General features: G+C 40.9%; 1 protein-coding gene across 4 annotated transcripts in view; it reads right to left on the bottom strand.

Annotated features, from left to right (window-relative positions):
• GRM1 (glutamate metabotropic receptor 1) overlaps nucleotides 1-21,117 on the bottom strand; it is a 180,695-nt gene extending 159,578 nt beyond the window's left edge. For 3 of the 4 annotated variants that reach the window (XM_050315115.1, XM_050315117.1, XM_050315116.1), the window contains exons 1-2: nucleotides 20,419-20,892; nucleotides 18,008-18,905 (exon numbers count right to left, since the gene is read on the bottom strand). In XM_050315115.1, coding sequence (XP_050171072.1) covers nucleotides 18,008-18,770 — 763 coding nt within the window. In that variant the 5' untranslated portion in view covers nucleotides 18,771-18,905; nucleotides 20,419-20,892. Of the gene's footprint in view, nucleotides 1-18,007; nucleotides 18,906-20,418; nucleotides 20,893-20,957 lie in introns of those variants that run through there. The other variant, XM_050315114.1, reaches the window with a different exon arrangement.
• Nucleotides 21,118-21,842: the final 725 nt, after the last annotated feature.

Here is a 21,842-nt window from a genome sequence, read left to right as displayed (position 1 = left end):
CTTCCTTAGCCAACAAAGTGGGCATATCAAACCAATAAGACATGCTAAAAGTTAAGAGATTAGGGAGGAAACAAAACAGGATCTGATAAAAAATGTAAATCACTAGATTCTGCTAGAGGTACATTTAACTTCTTATCTAAAAATAATATTTAAAGATACTACTTTTAATACATTGTCTGACACATTATTACTACAATTATTAAAAAAGGGAAAAGCAAGCAAACTTTTTTTACTGAATTAACACATAGGAACCTCCTGAAATAATCTATTGCGTAGCAGCCTACAGCAAAATAAACTGTATCTGATTTTTTCACAGTTCAGTTGTGGGCAAAAAAAAACACTCAGAAAGACAACTGAGCAGCTAGGTTCTCAATGGCACTGGGACCAAGTTTGGTGGCACAGTGCTAATACACCTGCCTGGGGAGAATCACATCTCTTCATGTAAGCATTCATTGACCTCTTCACTAGTGCAGTGGCTTTGTGGCTTTACACCCTGTTCTGCTTGCTAAAAGCATTTGTGATTGATGCTTTCCTTGTAATCACTTTCACTCAGTGAGCAATAGAAAAGCCTCATCATAATATCTAAAAAAAAGCTCAGGGACAGCAGGGCCTTTATCTGGACTAAAATCCTATTGTGATGAGTTTTGCTTGGCTCTTCTCAGCTGCAGATTAGAGTCTATCTCAACAACCAGCAAACAGTCCTGAGTAATAATTATACCCGAAATACCTCTACAATATCTTGTTGGAACACTGCCAGCCTTGCTTTCAATCCTATATCCCAAAGAGAGCTGTAACTGAAGCTTTATAGAAAAGTAACTTGCAAGAGTACTCTGCTCCACCTTCCTCCCAAGACTTAATCTTCTGTTAAATCTCATCAAGAGTTATAACAAAATGCTTGCATTACCAATGAAAAAAATCCAAACTGAGAGAGAAAAGGTTGTTAACAAGGTTGTGATTTAATATCACCTCACAAATTGCCTGGGAAGAGAGGTTAGATGCAACAGTTTCCCTTGGCAATGTTAATCAGATTAATTACTTCATTTTGCTTACAATCTATGAAGCTAATGAATGGGTTTGCTATTTTTGTAAGTAGATGTCTGCCTATAACAAAAAGTATTGATGATCAAAGATAAATGGATTCAAGAAAAAATAAATCCAAATCTGAATTAACTTTTACACTGATATAGTGCCAGGGGAAAAAAAAAAAGAAACATCACTTCCTGAATTGCAACCACTTTAGTCACATTTTGTTATAGATGTCAGCTCTGTCAGAATATCATCTGTCAAAATGAATTAGCGGAAAATTTAGTATTTCACTTTTAACAAAGAATAAGGCTATAATGGCATTTCAATTTTCCTTCATCCTCTTGTTAGCAGTTGATAAATGCTTTCTCCCAAGCACTGCTGCTTTTCTGACATGCTGCCTGCACTGTAATCTAACAAAACTGAAGAAAAGTAAAGGCAGAAATCTTCTGGATTTTTAACATTTCTTTAGATCTCTGCAAGATATTTTTGTCTTGACAACTTAATTTGAGTGGATTAGTTGGGTTTTTTCCTTCCCTCCTAAATAGTATTTTATTTTGAATGGATATCAAGACAGACTGATGAACACAAAACAGTATGTCAGTGAAAAACATCTGAAGCACTTTTGTATGTTCACATATGTATATACAGCAATAGAAGAATGAACTATTTTGTCTTTAACCAGTGGGTTGCTATTAGATTTTTTTTTTAGTCACAAATGACCACTTTTCTTTATTTTCTCATAGAGTTGAGATATTTCATAACTCTGCTCTAGGAATAGACAATCCCCCTGAAATGACTGCTGTATTTACCATCCTTGAGAGACAAAACATGTCTTTCTTCAATGCCAAACCCAAGTGTGGGCACCACTAAAGGCACAACAATGACTCAAGCAGCCCAAATGTTGACTGGGCAACCTTTCTCAGCAACACCATCAGAGATTTGCCATCTTCTGCACACACAGAACCACCATCTATCTGCTACATACACACAGAGCTCTGTAGCTGGAGCTGATGCAAAGTTTGCCAAAAGTATGAGCAGGTGGGAGGAGGGGTCTCAGCATACAGGGCTGGGTGAAAGCTCTGGAACAGCAGGTTGGTTGCTCCTGGCAGATCTGGAGATGCGAAGGCCAGTGTTCCTCACTGCTGCTCTTGAGATCTGTCACTCCCACAGCAGCACCTCATGTGTCATCTCTTGCCCTTAATGACACCAACTGGCTCTGCCTTCCAGATCAAACTGGGCAACAGAGTTGTGCCTTTCTCTGCCTCTCCCAGTAAGACATCCCAGCCACTTTCCTTCCTTGGATCTGAACTGGCCTTTTTCTCAGAGAAAAAATGTAATGTCATTTGGCTACAGTCAGTAGGACCAAAAGGTCCAACAGAGAAACTTCAGAAGCTGGGAACTTAAAAAAAAGAAAAGAAAGAAAAGAAAGAAAAGAAAGAAAAGAAAGAAAGAAAAGAAAGAAAAGAAAGAAAAGAAAGAAAAGAAAGAAAAGAAAGAAAAGAAAGAAAAGAAAGAAAAGAAAAGAAAGAAAAGAAAGAAAAGAAAAGAAAGAAAAGAAAGAAAAGAAAGAAAAGAAAGAAAAGAAAGAAAGAAAAAGGGTAATGATGATGGGTCAGTGCTAGAAGGTATTCTGCAGAATAGAGAGAAGCATTTAATAAGCTTTTATTTTCTGTATTTTGGGAGACAGACAATGTATACATACCAGAAGATGATGACGGTGTTGGTGGTGATGATGAATGGTAATTTCCCTTCCCAACTCACAAGGAAATCAAGTGGCAGCTCCAAAAAGCAGGCATTTAAATGGATGTGTTCAGATAACTTCTGACAAAAGTTGCTGACAAGCTCTCTGAACTACTAGAAACTCTTTGCAGTAGCTGTTGGAAATTGAAAAGTGCCAGAAAGTTGAAAAGGCAGTGTTGTGCAATACTTGAAAAGAATAAGTGAGTTAACCTGAATAATTGCAGGTCTGTCAGCCTGACATCCATTTTGGACAAAACAATTCAGGAGCTGACATGGAATTTGTGTAGGAAAAAAATTAAGGGAGTGGGTCAATGAAAGAGTTGCCTGTCATTATATGTATGGGGAAACTACGTCTTTCCAATTATTCAAAATATCTTTTATCATTGGATTTACAAGCATGGTTATAAAAAGTAACAATGTCAATGCAGTACAGTTAGATTCCGCAGGACATCTACCTTCATTTCACATGACATTTTGACGGTGAACATGGAATTATAAGAATCAGTATTGCATAGATTGAAGTCTGACTGGTAGGCTTCAACATATACTTGTAGTAAAGGAACACTAATTGAATGGGTGCCTCTTTATTGTGTCCCATATGGACTTGTTGTTAGATTTTATTAGTTAACATTAATCAGGGACCTGAAAAAAACAAAAATATGAAAGTGTTACCAATAACATTTGCAAATGACCGAAAGATTGGGAGACAAGTTACTAATGCATCCTGATCTAAGTAAATCAGTAAACTTGATATAAACGATGAAATATGCAGTTAAACACAAATTTAAACTCTCAGGAACTAAAAATGCTGCACACATGGAATCTTGGAATCCATCATGGGATGCAATTACTGACTTGGTAATTATAATAGGAAACACTGAAGGTAATGCTGGGGAGATGCTTGGACAATCATGTGATTTTGAGTTGGACTGTGTCTCGAGAAACTTCTGCTCAAGTGGCACTAAAACTGGACTTCTGTCTCTACTCTGCATTCCTAAAATATACCTCCTATTTCAAAACAAATTACGTTCTCATAACACCACAGTTTCTACAACACTTGGGAATATCTTTAAAAGTGAATAAACTTTCAAACTGGTGTGTATGAAATTTCATTTATCTGTAACATATTCTTATACCTCATCAGCACGGTCAGTCACACAGATACTCAGGCTACTTAAGCACAAAGCATGCCACCTAGGAACTGTCCATTAGAGTGCTCTAGCCTATAAATCTAGACTAAGAAATTTTACACTTCCAAGTCCTTGAGTGGCTGCAGTTCAAAATGCTAATGCTGCTATCTCTAAGTCGTGAAAGCTTCAGTATGATGTTACAAACTCAATGAGGCCTCTGTAGACATAAAAGTTCATATCAAGCAGGTCAGCATTTAGGGCAATCATCAGAGAAGTGGGCGATATAGTATCAATTTCAGCACAAGAGGGTAAGAAAATACATCTTACACACACACACAGGAGAGTGACTTAGTCACTGAATATGGTGTTTCTTGAGCTGGATTCTGCTCCCTTTGGAAAGTGTTGAATTCACTGAAAGCAAATGATTCTACAAGAATATTTTCATTTCAGTGAATTTCAAATTTCTCCTCAAAACAAGGCAACCCAGTTCTGTTTCACAGCAGTTCCCAGTCACCTACATGCTCTGGCTACAAAATGAAACCTGCCTACTAAGAAATGAAGCACACATAGTGTTTATTCTAAATATGATCTATTTTTTTTTTAATTTCTGTTTCAGAAAATATTGTGTATTCTTATTTTAAGTTAGCATTTGTTATGGGATAGAAAATTTAAGATAGCCTTCTTAAAATTTAGTTTGTACTAACTTATACTAACTGGTATAAGGAAACTGGAAACACCAAAACAGTAACCTTTTATATCAGAAGTCTTTATGTGATAGAGACACAGAAATAGGTCCTTTCTTTTTCTGCATTGCATGTTATTTTCCTGCATGTATTATGATAAAAGAGCTGTCTGAGCTTGTAAATTAAAATACATACATATCAGCACTCTAAAGTTATTCATTATAAAAGAGAGAGGAAAAAAATCCAGGTGACATTTACCATAGTGTAATCCAATAGAGCAAATGACTAATTAAAACAAAACAAATAAAATACTTAAAAATAAATCCTAATTCTTACATAGGTAAATACAATGAAGTTTCAAATCAGTTAGCTGCCTACTTACCTTTATCTTCTATTAATAAAATTAGAAAATAATTACAAATTAGAAAGCCAAGCCAATTAGGCATTTCAGCACTCCAGTTTAATTTAAGAAAGAGACTGACAACTAACTTTTACCTGTCACTTCAAAGTAGTACATCCAAACTTCTGCCCCTTTTCCCCAGCGGGCTGCAGCCTGTCTTTATTTAACCCACTCATCAGCTTTCATAGTTCCTTAATATCTACAGTTCTAAGGCTCATTATTTCCCCCCTAGCCTAACCCACTACACAGACCTTTACAAGACTCTCAAATGTCTGCTTTATCAGTAGAAAGCCTGTCTTTATTGTGAAATAAGCATATCATGCCTCATCTTGTAAGGCACTGGGCACTGCTGTGATGTGAACTATCTCCAGAAACTGTATTGTCTAAGTGTCTGCCTAGTTCTTGCCCTCCATAATTCAAGTACCTAAAGGTAAGCTAATGTTCACATGCTTTTTGAAATCAAGCAAGAGTGTTCTGTACCTTACAAGATCATCCCACAGAGTCAGGCATTTGGCTAAATTTCAGTCAATAGCTCCTATTGACTTCATTAAAGCTAAATCACAGCTCTTAATAGAGATGTATTACCAGAATTTCGAAGAGAATTTTATTATTCATGTGTCCTCAGGATACGGACTATAAAAAGCAGTGATGTGACTTTGGATTTTTGTGGTACCAGTGCATTTCTACTTCACACTTCACAGATAACAACACAGCTATGACAAAAGTGGAATTCATTATTTCACATATATTTTGACTCAGTAGAAAAGTCACAAGTAAGTGTGACAAGGCCAGTGAATTTTCAAACATGGCTATACTCTAAATTGCCTTGTAAAAGGACATTATTATGTTCATTGCATAAACAAATACCATTATAACATGCTGGTTGGTTTCTGAAACAATCAGAAATATTGATGTTCATATTTCCTCTGTTAAAATTAAAACAGATACTCCAAAATTCACCACTGAATTCATTTCTAGAAAAACTGCTGGGTAAAAATGTTAATAAACCTAGCTATCAGCTTCTTTTCTTCCATAACATTTATTTATTCATTTATTTTACATGGGCTGTCACATGAATTAAATCATTTTAGGTACAAAGTGGTATTTTCATTAATGAGACCACTGGAAAATGTCACGACATCCTTTTAGAAAACTTGCTGTTTTCTTCAGTCACAGGGACAACATCTATGTCAGAAGAAAGAGAATAAGTGCAGTATAAAATCCATATGAAACTGAAAAGTAAACAAAACCAGTAGGAAATAAAGGGCTCTGCAGTCTAAGGGTAAAATGCATTACAGGCATCATCTGCTGGTGAGAGGACAAATACTGATTTAAAATACTGCATGTAAACTGAAACAGGTGGCTGAATTTAACTGAGGGGATTATTCTGTCCTGAGTTTCTCTTCCTGTATAATCAGCATCCACAGCACAGGATACTTTGGATGTTCCTGGGGAGCTGAACAAGTACAATAATATTAAACTACTCTTTCAATTAAACCTTTTTCTTGCCTCCTTACATAATCAAAACCATCCATAAAAGAACAAGATTTCATGACAGCTCTTGCTATCTGACACCTGTATAGTTCCATCCACTCCAGATTCCACTGTGCTGTGTCCAGTGAGACGCACTTCAAATAAAACTGTCCGGAATATCTGCAGCTAATTTTGATTAGACAACATCAAAAGTCTGAAAATATGTCACTTTCCCCAGTCATTTGTTCCAGTGGTTAACCACTGTCACAAGTAAAAATGTTTGTCTTTTTTCTAATTGGAATTTGTTGCTTTACCAGCAATCAGTGCTTGTGCATTTAACCATTAGGATACAGAGCCCTGTAGTTTCCAGTGTCTTTGTTACCTTGAAAGAAATGGATTCTTTTGATATTTTTTTATAAATTAAGTTGTATCTCTTTTTGAAAAAAACAGACAGATTAAGTGGGTTTAGATTCCTGATAACGGGAACATTTTTCAGCACTCAAATAATTTAGAGTTTTATCCCTATCTCTTTTCAAGATTTTAATACTATTTTTTCAATGTTGAATCAGAACTGAACAAAGAACAGCGAACTTGATACTAATAATCCTTAGATTGAGGTGAAGTTTCCAGTCTCTCAAGGTTGACATTAGCTTTTTGTATTTTGAGTTGGGATTTTTGACACAGTTCATCTATAATCATACAGTGTATTTAGGACTTCTTTCAGGGACACAATTCTCACAACACAGTTTTAAAACACAATATGCAAGTTGCACATGTGCTTTATTCCTGTATTTGTGGTTGACATTTGACTGTATTGGCATGTATTTTCTTAGACTGTGCCTAGCTTACCAAGAGATCTAAATCTTCTCTTTTCTCCCAGTTTCACAAATCTGCATCTCTTATCAGCAATTATGCTTTGTACGTCATTGATAAACACAATGAGGCATTAGATCCTTTGTCAACCTCGGTACATAATATTATTTGATGGTCAAACTTTACTAGCTGAGATCAGTGTACTGATTTTAATTCTGTGGGACATCTGTTTTTCTGACATTGGACAGTGCATTTTTAATAAGAATATTCTGTAATACTAATTCAGCGCCATAACAGAAATCTAAGATATTTCATCTACACTGTTATCTGTAGCTACCAAGTTTGCATTTTCATCAAGGAATAAAATCAGGCTTGTTTGAGAAGACCTATTTTTCATAGAGTCACACTGATTGGTTTTAATTTAATTACAATTTTTTGTCAGCTGAAGTCTGAATCACCATCTTATTATTTTTCTGGGGGTTGCTGTCTTGGTAGTCAGAGCTGTCTGGCAAAGCTCATTTGTCTTTTGTATTTGGGTTTTTGGCATAACCCAATACTCTGCATTTTTGGCTGTTTCATAATAAATTGATATCAATATTCATTGCCTCATTTAACTTCACAACATCAATTTTGCACATTACTGTCTCCATGATACTTTTCCTATATCCTTATACTGCCTTTTGCAAGATGCCAACACTGGAGGACACCATTAAGGCATGGTTAGGGTCACATGTTTAGTATTGTTCATCTCTTTCTGAGGTCAGTGACAAATCCATAAGCAACTTCTGGAAAACGTTCCTGTTATTGCAGCAAATTCACTTGCAGGTTGGCACTGTGTGGAGAGGAGAAGGAATTCTGGCTCTGAGTGCCTGACATTGCCACCGTGTCACTTGGTATGCCCAGGCTGAGCTGCCAGATATTAGTGCCCTGGCCAAACCTGACAGGGAACAAAGAATGTTCCACCCGAAGGAGGAAGGCTAAGCATATTTACAAGTGAATGTAGTGACACCTGAGGACCATAATTGTAGCGCCTTGAGGGTGGAAGGGAACAAGAAAGGACAAAGTGATATCCAGGCTGCCAGGGCTGCTGCCTGGAACACTCAAAATCTTGTACACCTTTTTTTGTTTCTTAAAATCTTGTACACCTTTGTTCCAGTGCAGCAACGGTCATAGCTCAGCACTTTGCTTCATATAGCTGAGAGCTGTAGTTTGTAATCTGATCCTGAAGGAGATTATCCTTCCAGGGAAACATGGCCAGGCAAACAAGGGCATCTTCCAAAGGAATGTTTTTGACCCACTATTAAAACCCATTCTGAAGAGTTCAATAGAAGTCCATTTTTACTTTCCAGGCTCTCAAATCATCATACAGTTTTCCAGTGCTCATAATACCTCATTCCTTAACAGCATTAATATTCAGTTTCACATACTTGCTGGTTTGGCAAGAGACTTGAGACTTAACGCATGTAGAGTTTGCAGTAAGAGAAATACATTCTCAATAGGAGTATCACTAACTTTCAATACCCAGCATGAACTTCTACATGTCCAACTTCCATTTGCTAAAGCCTCTTCACAACACCAGGTGGGTAAGAAAGGCTTATATAAATAAACTTGAAAGATTTTCTCACTCCCTGAAAATTAATTACAAATTTATCCTTTACATTCTACTCCACATAGGAAAAGACACCCAATGTTCAGTGTAGCCTGGCCATCCATTTTAAGAAAGTGTTTATGAACACTTATTCAGATTTCAAATAGCTGTCACTTCAGCAATATTCATGCCTGGTTCTTATTGCAGTTTGCCAGGATGAAGTTTGTTTAAATAAATGTTTGGGAAACTACTACCTTTTACAAATCCATCTGTATTCACAGATGAACCAGGATGAAAGTTACTGGTCAAACAACTGACTGCATTTAAGAAAATGAAGGTTTGCTCCTCAAACTATTCACAAAGGGAAACAAGTGTTAAAGTCAGTGGGGAATTTGTATGGCAAGAACTAGATTCAGCCTTCTTCTAGTGGCAAAAAAAAATATGTACCTAAATATCCTCTAATATCTATGCAAATCCAACAAAAACACAGTTCACTCTCACAGACATTCATACTACCTTCAATTAACTATGAGATACACCTAGTTGTGGCATTCACAACTCCTGCGGATTTTTACAACTTACTGATGAATGTCGGCTCCATAACCTGAAAAGACAACATCTGATAGCCATGCTGAGCCCCGTTCAGGATCCACTGGACCACCAGCTAACTTCAATGACCACTGGATCAAGAACCTTACAGCTATACTTACCCACTGCACCAGCATGGGACATGACCTTCTCTGCTTTGTCTACCAGAACTGCCAAACATCTACCCTTACAACATCACTACCAAATTTCGAAGGGACCTATAAATCGTGGATGGTTGCTAGCCTAATTCAAATATCCTTCAAGAAATTAATTTTTTATAAAACACTAATGAGAGATTATGAATGAAAATTGTTCAAACAAAGGACCATAGCACTGTATAACAAACAACATGACTTTTCAGTAAAGTGAAATATCCGTCACGCTGGTTTTTGATAGGCACAAGCCACCTAGGCAGTGGCTCAGCACAAGAGGAAAGGACAGCTTGTGATGCACAGTACTTTTCATTAAAAAGCACCCCACGTGTCCCAAAATGCTATTAACACACCCTGGCTCTGTATGTAGTACGGCACACTATAGTTTAGATAAAGGAAAATGAAGGTAAATCTTAAATGTTGTGTATTGGTTTCTTTTTCATATGTGTTACTCATTTGCTTGTTGAACTTAAAAAAGGAGAAGGAACTCTTAACTTAGTCTTGAACCATATACAGTGTTAAGACCTAACTATCCAAAACGTAGCCTGTAATTGTGACTGCACTTTAGTGATACTTTGATGGAAAAAAGCTGCATGTGAAATAAAAAATCACTAACAGTAATACTTAATTTAAAGCAAAACAAATTATATAAAAATGAGAAAGCTAATTTCAAGGACATTAAAAAGTGCAGCCAAAAGAGTGAAATACTAATAAATCACACAGAGACTAAGCAGAAAAATATGAGAGTCTGAGAGCCAAAGTTCCAAAAGGATCAAAAAAGCTGGCATGATAAAGCAGAAATGTAAATTTCCTAATGCTATTAACACTAAAAAAGACCAAACTAAATAAAAATAAAACAAATATTTCAAAAAATCTAAGTTGTGTCCTAATGAGGGAAAGAGAACAGAGTATACCTTGACAACTGAAATACAAAACCACAATAAAACAAGATGAAACAATTCTGGGACATAAAGGCATAGAATCTAATAACCCACCATTCTTCAAATATTCAAGAAATGGGAAACTTGCCTGATATTCAGTGATAACCAATTATATAAAAAGAGCACTCAGGGAAGATAAAACCACAACAGAAAAGTTAAATTAATTCTCTCAGTCTGCACAGCCTCTGAAGGCAGATAGGATGGTTCTCATACAAAGGTCATTCCTTATGTAGGATAGGACTGAACCATTGTCTCAGAGTATCAATACAACGTATTTTAAAACAAATCTATAAGGTAGCATTTAACAAATTGCCTATACCAGCTAATTTTCTGTTGTGGCATGCACCAGGTAAAGTGTCCTTAGCACCAAAACAAGTCATGAAGTGCAAAAAAGTAATTTTATATTTTCACATATCAGTTTTCATTTTTAACTGAATTTATGGGAGCACAGAGGCATAGAGGGTAATCCAGTGAACAGACACAGTATTTCTGCAGACTTTAGATATTCCTGCACAGAGCTAACTGATAGGAACAATAACAAAAAAAAAAAAAGTAAGGCACAAATAAATAAATATGCCATATCAAGGAAAAACAAACACATCTTTTCTGAGACAATACATACCTCGGCAGTTAATTAAACTTCTTTGTTTGAACATTCACTGCATGAATGATACAATCACTATAGAGTACTTAAAATTTAAGAAAGCTTTTGATGAGGTTTCTTTTTAAAAGCTCTTGCAGAAATAGAAGTAATATGGAATATGACAGAAGGTCCTGGATTACTAATTGGCTAACAAATAGAAGCCAAAGTGTAGAAAATAAATTTGGTGTTAATAAATTAAAAGTATTACACATGAGGAAAACCCTGTGTGTAATGGCCTCAGAAACTAGCTTTACCATTTAGGAAGAAGGTTTGGGGGTAATTTTAATGTATTTTTGGATTACATCCATTCAGTGTATGGTGGTAGCTAAAAAGGTAATGGACTACTGGAATCTTATCAGGAAAGGTCTGAGACCAATACTGAAAATGTTATTTCACAAGTGAGTTTTAACCATGGTGTACCCCCATCCTGAAGACTGAATATTGCTCTGTTTGCCCACATTTCACATTGGAATTAGAAGTACAAAACAATGATCAAGACACTTCTTACACAACATTTATTTGTGCTGTGAGCTATTCTAATTGGGACAGGATTTTAATAAATGGACCTCTTCCTCTGAGTGTTTCTTCTCTGGCAAAGAATTAAGACTGATATAAACTCAGTTGACTTCAGTGACTTTAGGGTACTTTAGGGGCCCATGAATAGCTGCTTGTAAGCACTCCTTTGGACTGGACAGGACCTGGGACTACAGCCCAAAAGAGTAATGGCTACAATGGCTTCAAGGATCACAAGGCTCCTGTCACCCCTCTGAACAGCCAACTTTGGGCTGGAAAACCAGATCTAGAAATTGTTTTTTAGATGCACGTTAGTAGTAATAATAGCAATACTAGTGTTTAAGAAAAGATACAGTTGAAAAATTAGCCAGCACACCTGAGCCGGTTACCCGCTGGATGGCGTTTGTCCCTTGCACACCTTGCTCCAACCATCTCCAGTGACATCCCTTAGCATTCCTTAGCTACCCACAGGGGAAGGGACAGTTTCTTCAGGTGCAATGCCATTGTAGCTCATGTCCAATCGGTTCCTGACCCTCCAGTTCAGACTGCCAGCACAGGTGTTAATTACTGTCATCTGTGACAGTGGCTTAATCTACAGACACACATGAAGATACACTGAAATTCCCACTTAGTTTCACATGGGTCAGCGAATTAGTGAGGACTTTGATCAGTATTTTTCTGGGCTGCATGTGGCAGGTGCAATGCTTCTGGTCTCCCACTACAGTTACCAGCTCACTTATGCATCAGACCCCTGAAACATCCTTCTCAGTGGGTGACACTATTTCTAGTTATATGATTTTACTCCACATAGCTCTTTGTTTTCTCTGAAAAACCTCTGTGCAAGCACCATCATGTTACGAACCATTAGTTCAAAGGAATAATTTAGAGGCATTTTCACATAGCTTTTTGAGAAGGTCAAGTCTGTTTAATATTTTTAAAAGAAACTCACAGGACTTAACAAGAATTTTGGGACATAAAAATCTGAGAGCAAGGGCATAATGCTGAAAAAAATAGAAGTAAAGAACAAATGAACCCATGATGCTGACTGATAAATATCATCTCTAGCAGTATTGCTGAGAAGGCAGGTACAGGAGTTCGATGAGTCTTTTGAGATTATTTAACTCATGCAGCTGCCAGTTGTGTCAGTTGAAAAGCTATATTATTTGTGAATTTAGGGGTACTGAGAAACAATATATTTTCAAGAAGGAATTTCTTTTAATCTCCACAGTGTTTGTCACCCGAAATAATTTTGTCAGTGTAAATCTATGTAAATGATTTTCCCAGCACATCCAATGAAGGGAATATTCTAGTTTTTACTTGTTTTGAAACTAATTTCTGTTCTCCTTGGGACATATACTCTCCTTTTTTTCATGTCACAAAACCTCTGAGGATGGTTAGTGAAACTAGTTAAATGCAGAAAAAAATAGATTGAAATGTGCACCTGTGAACACACACCTCAGCATAAGTCATACCATCTCATCAGGTTAACCTTTAAGAGCATTTTGGTAATTATTGGTACCTATAGAAATACTGTACACTTTGAATTTTCAAACATTTGAACTGGAATTCCTGTTCTTTATAGCCTGACAATAATTTTATCAAAAAGTATTAATCATTGAGTGACACCATAGAATTAATAATAGAACATAGTTAGAAATACCTTGTGAAAAATTAAACACTATTGTACGAAAATTATTCCTTTGAGCTGTTTAATGAATAGAGCCCCACCTATCCTGAACAGAAGTATTATCTTCTAGAATGTCTAAAGCTACTTCAGTGGGTTCTACTGAAAGAATTTATTTCCAGTGAATTTTGATAAAGTGTTCTTTATCAAAATTTTATTTATTTCTATCCTTTTTCCAACATATATAACCATGTTTATGAGTTTCCTGTACGTTACTACAATAGACAGTGTGCAGTAGTCAGGTTATCAAAAATCATTGTGAAGATAATGTACTTACCATCTACTTTGATCTGAAAGTTGTGCCATCTGCTTCATCATAGTTCATTTTAAACCTTACACTCAAGAAAAAGAAACAGCCTGGCGATACAAATCTGAGAAAATTTTATCAAGACCAGAAACATCTCACTGTCCTCTAATTAATTTCTGAACAATTCAAATTTGGTGCAATTAACTTAATCACTCAATTTCCACAGCTTCTTCTGCAAAGTCTGCATGTTAATCTGTTGGACTGGAAATTTCATTTATGGTGGAGTATTTGTACACTAAAATGTAAGCATGATCCGTAAATTGTAAAGAACACTCAAACATCTGTTCTGCAGGTTTAGATTTTGTTTTCACAGAATCAAAAATCTCACATACATTTTATAAGGCTAACTAACTGGCATGTAATGGTTTAAATAAAAAGCTGGGCACAGGCACTAAGTGCTAAGTACTAAGTACTTCTATTTGCTTATTCAGAAGTGATGCACTTAGGAGATGAGGTGACAGTAAGACTTCTTACCCCATTATCTCTCAGGTTCCATGCATAAGAGGAACACTTGAACATGAGGGATTCGGTGCAGACTTCTTGCTGATCACTAGCCAGGGTGCAACTGTCTTTTGGGTTTTCGAAGTCAGTGTGACCTACAGCAGTCTCACAACCGTTCTACATTTTCTGGTGGCAACCCTATTAACTTCTGTGCCTTCAGCATGAAAGCAGCACAGCAGTGATGCCTGCTATCTCTTGCCAAGTTCTGAAGGCAGCCAGAGGGTTGTTCTCCAGGCAAGGAGAAAAGTGTCCCCTGTAATTCTTCAGAATGACCAAATAACAAGCGGCTGCCTGGTTTAGTTGAGAATGATCCCTGACTTGGAGGTTGTTTCACTGAAGACCAGCATTTCTCACTTGGAAAGTAACCCTTAGCAAGTGTAGCTCCTTCTGCCCTTATCACACTCAAGATCATGTCCAATTTAGCACATGTGCTTTTTGATGGCTTTGATTTCCACAGGAAGCTTTGGCTCAGAGTTAAGTATCCATTTAAGTGCATTTCAAGATAAGAATGACTTCCAAGCCTTACAGCTGAGATGTAAACGTGCCAAGAACTCCAACACTGAACAACCTTTGAAGAAAACTTAAAAAAATAATAGCCTTGAAAATGCCGTGCAGCTACTATACAGTCAACAGACTTCAGCCAGCAGATGCACAGATTTCTTGCATCATTTAATGACTGCTGCCCACTCTGGAAAAAATTCAGTCTCATGATGAACAACTATGCTCAGCTGAGATACATAACAAAATAATCAAACTTAGTAACCCCCCTTTCTTTGTTCTTTAATGTGTAGTTGTATGTGTCAATTTTAATCGAAAAGGAGCAATGTGGGCCTTTGAAAGCAGATTTTATTCACTAACTCAGGAATTTTTACTCAAATATAGTGTTTAAACTTCTTAATAAACAAACCACTGTGCAAAAAGCCCCAACAGGTCTGGCACATCTCCATGCAACTTCATGTACTAGAGTGTAAAGACTGAATGTTGTTAAAAGTCATCACTATTAATCAATTATCATATTAACATATGAAGAATAAATCTTCATGTCAAATGCAAACTACTTAAAGACAACATCCTACATGGGTGACTTCTTCATGTCCATCCTGATGGCATGTGTAGGCTTCATGTTAACATTGCTCAAAAGTTGTGTGGTATTTATTTCTTATTATAATTAAAGCTGTAATTGTGTACACTGGTATTGTTTCGGGCATTCAAATAACTTCAGCTAAACTGCAGGAGTAGAGGAAGGGTAAACAAAGGAGCTGGATGGTTCAGCCTGGGAAAGGGCTCATCTCTCTGGGCTGTTTCCCTGACCCTGCTCTGTGTCGGTGAGGACTGAGGACCATGGCTCACTGACAGAGGCGGTCAGTCAGCTCAGTGGTCTCATTGCATCCCCTTGTGGCTGGGCACCTACAAGAGCTGAGCACTGCCCATCCCCATGAGAACCAGAGGTTGCGTGGGAACTAAGCAGCTTTGCCGCTCTAGAGAGGGGGCCAGATTGGATCCGGAGTACCCAGAGGGCAAAAGAATTTACTTCTTCACAGTGTCAACCTATGCATTTCCTAGAAATATGCCACTTTTTCACAGTCCCCTCTGAAGAGCTTCTCCAACCCGTGATACCCTAGAATTCCTCCCAGCACATTTTGCAGCCCACCATAAAGACAGTGTTGAGGCCTATGAGTAATTGTGGAGGAGGAATGTTTCTGACTACTCTTTATCCCTGTATTTCCAAACATAGCATGGATGGAGCAGTTCCTCTTCGCACAGACTATTATTCAGAGTGGCTTTGTGTTGTCTGCAAAGAATGATCTCACCTTTAACAAACCAGCAAGCAGATCTCTCTCAGTGGATGCCTGGGATTTGAAACAACAGAAATGTAACAATTTACACGGATTTTCATGAATACTAATCTCCTTTTAAATAAGAAAAGAAAAAAGAAGACTTTGTAATCAACCCAGCAGTAGCTAGGTGGGGGTTAATAACCTGTCTGTTTGGAAAGAAAAGCAGAAGTTAAAGTTTGCTACATATTTCCAGTGAAAGTTGTAGCTCAACTCTAATGATAAAGGAATAGATGATAGAGATTAATAATAATAATAATAATAGCAAATATTAATCTAAGCTTCATTATCTGCAAAATCCTTTTGACCTTTCCTAAAAGGAGAGTGCTGCCTTGTGGGCTGCGCCTATTTTCCAAAGGATCATTTCAAAGTCTAAAAATATCTTGCAACAATTATTTTTCATCAGTCAGTAACATTCATAAAAATAGGGATCTAATTAAAATTTCTCAGAAGTAATGATTGAAATTGCTACTTATAATAATCTTTTTTTAAAATGTCTTTTCCAGAAGAGGTAAGGCCCACTAATTTTAAGAAGAGTGGGAGAGAGAGGGAACCGGCCCCTTGAGGCAGCTCCTCGGGCACAGTGAGTTAGCATAGCTCCCCGAAGTGCCTTGAAGGGAGAAATGGCTATTTACATCAACAAGGAATTTACCCGTTTCATGTTTATTTGTCATCCTGTCTTTCCACAAGATCTAATCCTATCTGTCAACGATAGAGAATCTTGATAGCTCATTTCCGACTCTTGCTAGCAGTTCGTTTTCTCCTCTGAATAGGGCATAAATGAACTGCAAATGTCAGGTCATTCTTCAGCTCTTACATCTCCTCCACCCCTCCTCAAACTGCAGCACTTTCTGGTTCAGGTGTTCAGATCAATCCAATTCCCCTTTGAATGTTGTAAATATGCAACTCTTCCTGGAGAATCTTTTATTTATTCATCACAATATATGTTCCTATCTCTTTTTACTTAGTCATCTCTGTGAGAATGAAAGGTGTGGAGTCAGCTCAGTAACCAGAGGGAATCATAAATCAAATCCATATAAGAGATACACTCAGATAAACAGAACAGTTGCAAAGCTACAGTAATAATATGGTCAGGTTTGCAATTTTGTATACTTAAAAAACCCTATTTTGAGGACCACAACTGGACCACAGAAATATCATAATAATATATCACAGAGTTCCTTTTCTATCAAATGCAATTTCTTCTACAATTTGTGTTGGCGCTCCTAACCTGGCTGTACACCAACGGCTCCTTTTAAAAATACCTTTACTATTAATATTTTTCTTTTGATATTTAAAATTAAGTAACCTGTTGAGCAAGAACATATTGTACAGAGCAATATTTTTCACTATTGCTCAAGCTGCATGCAAACATTCTTGCCCGGACTTCCTGACAGGCTGCCCGCCCTTTCCCACGGGTCCTGATTTTGCAGGGACTACCTGGACTGCGGAGGGATTTCGTGTTTCTCTCCTCAGTGCTCGCAGTCCCAGGAAATCAGTTCCCATGCAGTAAAGCCAGCAGCTATTCCAGGAATCCCTGCTGAGCCCTGACTCCCTTTTGCCAAAATTCCCGCGATGGTAGAGATCGAGCGTGTCAGGCCCACAGACTCACCCGCCCCACGGACAGCCCCCGGCCCCGCCGCGGCTGTCCGCCCCAGATCCAGCTGCTCACATCTGTTAACTTTTATTTAGAAACACGTGAACCACTCCGTGTGAACCAGGGAGGGGACGGGGACGGGACCGCCGGGGAGATGCCCGTTCTCTTGCGGGCTTTCCTGCGCTGCCAGACTGCATCCCCGCACCCACACTCTTCTCCCCGTTCCCCACACGGTCTCCGCGGATGGCAGCGCCCGGCACTGTGTAGGGGAGGGGCCTCCCCCCGCGGGGTCCCGGCGAGTGACCCATCCCCGGCGCGTCCTTGCGGAGCCGCCGCGGAGGGCGCAGCGTCCCGGGGCCGGCCCGGGGGGGCAGGGTGCTGCCCCATACCCACCTTCCGTGTGGACGGCGGAGACGTAGGTCCAGTTGTAACGCTTGACTATGTCAAGCATGGCCCTGGCTTGCAGCGTGTCGGAGGGGACCACCCTGAGGAAGTATTTGTACAGCGTTTTGTCGCTCAGGTCGATGCTGGTGGCGGAGTAAGCGATCTGGGGGATGTCGAAGAGCTGGAGCAGGTTTTGGACCTGGATAGCAACTGAGCTGGAGCCGGGGCCAATGACCCCCGCGATGGGCTTTTTCACTCTGGTCTGGGGCTGGGGCTGCGACTCGGAAATGCAGCGGGTGCCTCCGTCCTTGTCGTCCCTGATGGAGATGAGGGAGTCCCGTATGAACTCGATGCTCTGCTCCAGGGCTACTGAGGAGTGCCAGCAGGAGTCTCGGATCTCGCTGCCCAGGGTGATGTTAGGTAGCAGGACCGGGTCGGCGTTAATTTTATCCAAAGTGTGAAACATGGCTTCGACTCTCTGGATGCCGTATTGCTCTCGAATTTCCCCGCACTTCCTCTCGGGCACTTTCTCAGCCGGCGGCTGGTGATGGACAGAGAAGAGGGCCCCGATGATGACATCCCCGTCCATCCGAGCCACCGACCGCTGTGAGGACGCTGCAGAGAGAAGCACCTTCCTCCCGGCACTCCTGGGCAGCACGTCCATCTCCAGGAGCAGAGCAGGGAAAAAGACCAGCAGCACGCCAATCATTTTGTTGCAGGATGTCATCCAGACCCAGGTTACGAATTTCATGGGCTCCTCTTGCCTGCACATGGTTTAAGGACATGTAGGAAAAGGCATCTGCTTCTCCTCGACGACGCCCAAGTTGCTCCAAATACCATCACAGCGAAACCTCACAGTATCACTCTCGAAGGTGCCAAGACAGCCGTCATCCTAGTGATTTTTAACCTGGTGGCATAGAAATAGGTGATAAAATGGGTTAACTGGGAAATCAACGTCAAACCACAGCTCGACAAAACATCCTCTCGCAGTCTGAGATGACCGCTTTCGCAAACACCCGGGGCAATTTGCTTCGGTAAGCCTCTGAAAAGGAAGCTTCAACATGGATTAAAATATGTATTTATTTGCCTTGATATAAGACCGCACATATTCACATATGTTGAGTTTCTACAGTTCTTTTTGCATCTGCTTTTCAAGAAAAGGAGGCTACTTCCTGCACCTCCAGACGGCACACACTCCCCAACCTCCGCCCCGGGAAGTTTTGAAAGTTTCAGGAGGTAGGCAGTTCTTTGGGGAAGAGCCCCAGCCCTACTTGGGGCCTCAGAGGCCCTACCCCTAAAAGCGGGGTGACAAGCGCTTCTCCCTTCTCTTTCTGACTACCTGAAGGCATCTTTCTCAGTTTAGAAATTTCCTTTCTCAATACATAACGTGGGTAAAAAGAGAAAGCGAACAGTCTGCTCTGCCAGCCACGGGAAATGTCATTTAAAGGTCAGCGAAGGGAGGAAGAAAGGAACCACTTTGCAGTTTAGATTAACTTTTTTATGTGCAGGGGGCAAAACTGTAGTTCAGCCAGGGACACACACACGAAAGCAGGTGAAAATACATTTTAGTTACTAAGGCAACTGCTGGCAAAGTCCTGATGTGCCTTACGGGCACGCCTGCCGTGCAGACAGGCTTCGGGCAGGGAGCAGAGGCGAGCCCGGCGGCAGGGCTTGGTGGCTTGAAATGCCGTGACAGGGAGGGAAGATGCCACCGCCGCGCGAGAGCAGGGAGAGCGGCCGGGCCGAGTCCCTGTTGCACGACGAGCCGTCAGCACCTGGGACAGAGCCCGGCACCTGGGGCAGCTGTGGGACCGCGGGCCCCGACCCCACTTGTCACCCATCCTGCTGTCTCCCCGTCCCGTCGCCTCCCGTCCCGCTGGCCCCCTGTCCCGTTGTCCCGGCACCCCGCTGTCTCAGTGCTCCAATGTCTCAGTGTCCCGCTGTCCCGGTCCCACCACCGCTGGCTCGGCCGCCCGCCAGCACGGCGGGGCGCTTACCCAAAACTTCTGCCCCCAGCCCTGCACTGCCGCCGCGGTGTCCCCGCAGGCACACCCGCACACACACTCGCTCACACGCACACCGGCTCGCACACACCCCCCGAGGCGCGGCGACCAGCGGCGGCACGCACCGCCGCGGGATGGCCGCCTCTCCCCGTCCCTTCCCGGCGCAGGGCAGGAGTGCCGGGGCCGGCGATCGGCACGGGAGGCTGGGGACGGTCCCGAGGAAGGCGATGCTCCCAGGGGGAGCCGCCGTCCTGGCTATGTGTCCGCACCCGCAGACAAGCAGAGCCGCCTGAAGCCGCCTTCCACAGGCAGCCCCGCAGCCCGGCTCCCCGGTGCCTCTTGCCTGCCCTGCCTGCCGTACATGCACCCCCTCGCCTGAGTCCCCGGTCCGTTCGGAGGGTCACCCCTGAGACGTACCTGGCCGGATGAGGCAGTGGCTCCCTGCCTGCTGGGAGCGGGCATTGGCTCTCCGGTCGCCCCGAGCTGGTGCGCTGGCGACGGGGCGACGGCTGTGGGCTGGGCGCGGGTGCCCTCTGTCTTCAGCACCGCTCTACCGCAAGAAAAAAAACAGGTCATCCCGGGCTCATCCATTATCTCATAGAGAAGGATCAGTCATTTTCTCCCCCTCCTTAATTTCTTCGGCTATTGTCTTGTAAACGAGTAAGGAAGCATCACCCGAAGCACGCTGCGGCTGCAGGGGTGAGTGTTGGATCTCACCTCCCGCGGCTCTTAATTCATTATCTTCTTGCCTCAATTAGCAAGAGGGAGAGTTAAAGCAAGAGGCTCCTGCTCGAAGGGGACCCACACCGCGCTCGGGAGACCCGAGACAGTGAAATGCGCCGATCTGCCTCACGGGCAGTGTTTCGCTAATAAAATAAATATTTATAGTGAGCAAAAAAAAAAAAAAAAGAAAAAAAAAAAAAAAAAAGAAAAGATACTGCAACAAGATAAATCACCTGTAAGGATAAAGACATAAAGGCATTGAGATTGCAGTTTTCAGGTCAAGATGAACCTAAATGAAGCACATGAGAGGCATGCCAGATTAAAATAATACCAGATTGAAAAATCATAATTCAGACGACCTGCTTGCATCCCTAACACAGGTCTCGGGTGTTTTACTTGACTGTATGAAAGTTAAAGTTAGATTACCTCCCCACTGGGAACTCTATAGATATTTGCCCTACTTTTGAAAGAAAGAAGCAAGGACAAACATTTAACTATTGCTCGTTCAGAGAAGGGTTTGCAGTAAATGCTGCCTCAGGAGTGTCTTATCCCTGTATCAATATCTGCACTTTTTTTACTGTCACACAGCTGGTAATTTGCCTGTGTGTTTATCCATGAGGTATGTTTACTATGGAGGACCCAGCCTAGGGGCTTGCTGATGCCCCCTTTCCCTGCAGGTCACTCAAGGAGAAAACCAGGACCAGAGGGGCTGCCTGTCCTCTGCCTCTGGGCATGGAGCTTTCCCAGGGCCAGCCTAGGACAGTTCTGCCAGGACAAAGTCTGAAGGGACATTCAAATATGAACAAAAAGGGGAGAAAATTAACCCTTCATCCATGCTTTAATGATTAAACTTCAGTCTCTGCCCTTGACACAACGAACCTGCAGCATGATAGCATATCATTCCAATGTTTAAGTTTTGGGTTGCTCCTCTGGCTTTGGCAGGGAAAGCATTTGCAAATGCTCCTAATGGTTCTTCCCAATGTATAACACCCTGTAGTCTTCTTCCCCTCTAACCTGGCATTCACAAAGACAGGTCTTTCTGCTGAGGCTCGTGCATGGCTGCCACACAGAGCTATTCTCCCTCCTGCAATGGTCTGAGTTTTGCTGAGACTGGAGAG

The sequence above is a fragment of the Myiozetetes cayanensis genome, unplaced genomic scaffold (assembly GCF_022539395.1).
Source record: "Myiozetetes cayanensis isolate MyiCay16 unplaced genomic scaffold, myiCay2020 scf2-11, whole genome shotgun sequence".
In the NCBI taxonomy this organism is placed as follows: Eukaryota; Metazoa; Chordata; class Aves; order Passeriformes; family Tyrannidae; genus Myiozetetes; species Myiozetetes cayanensis.
This window is presented reverse-complemented; position numbering and strand designations above follow the sequence as displayed.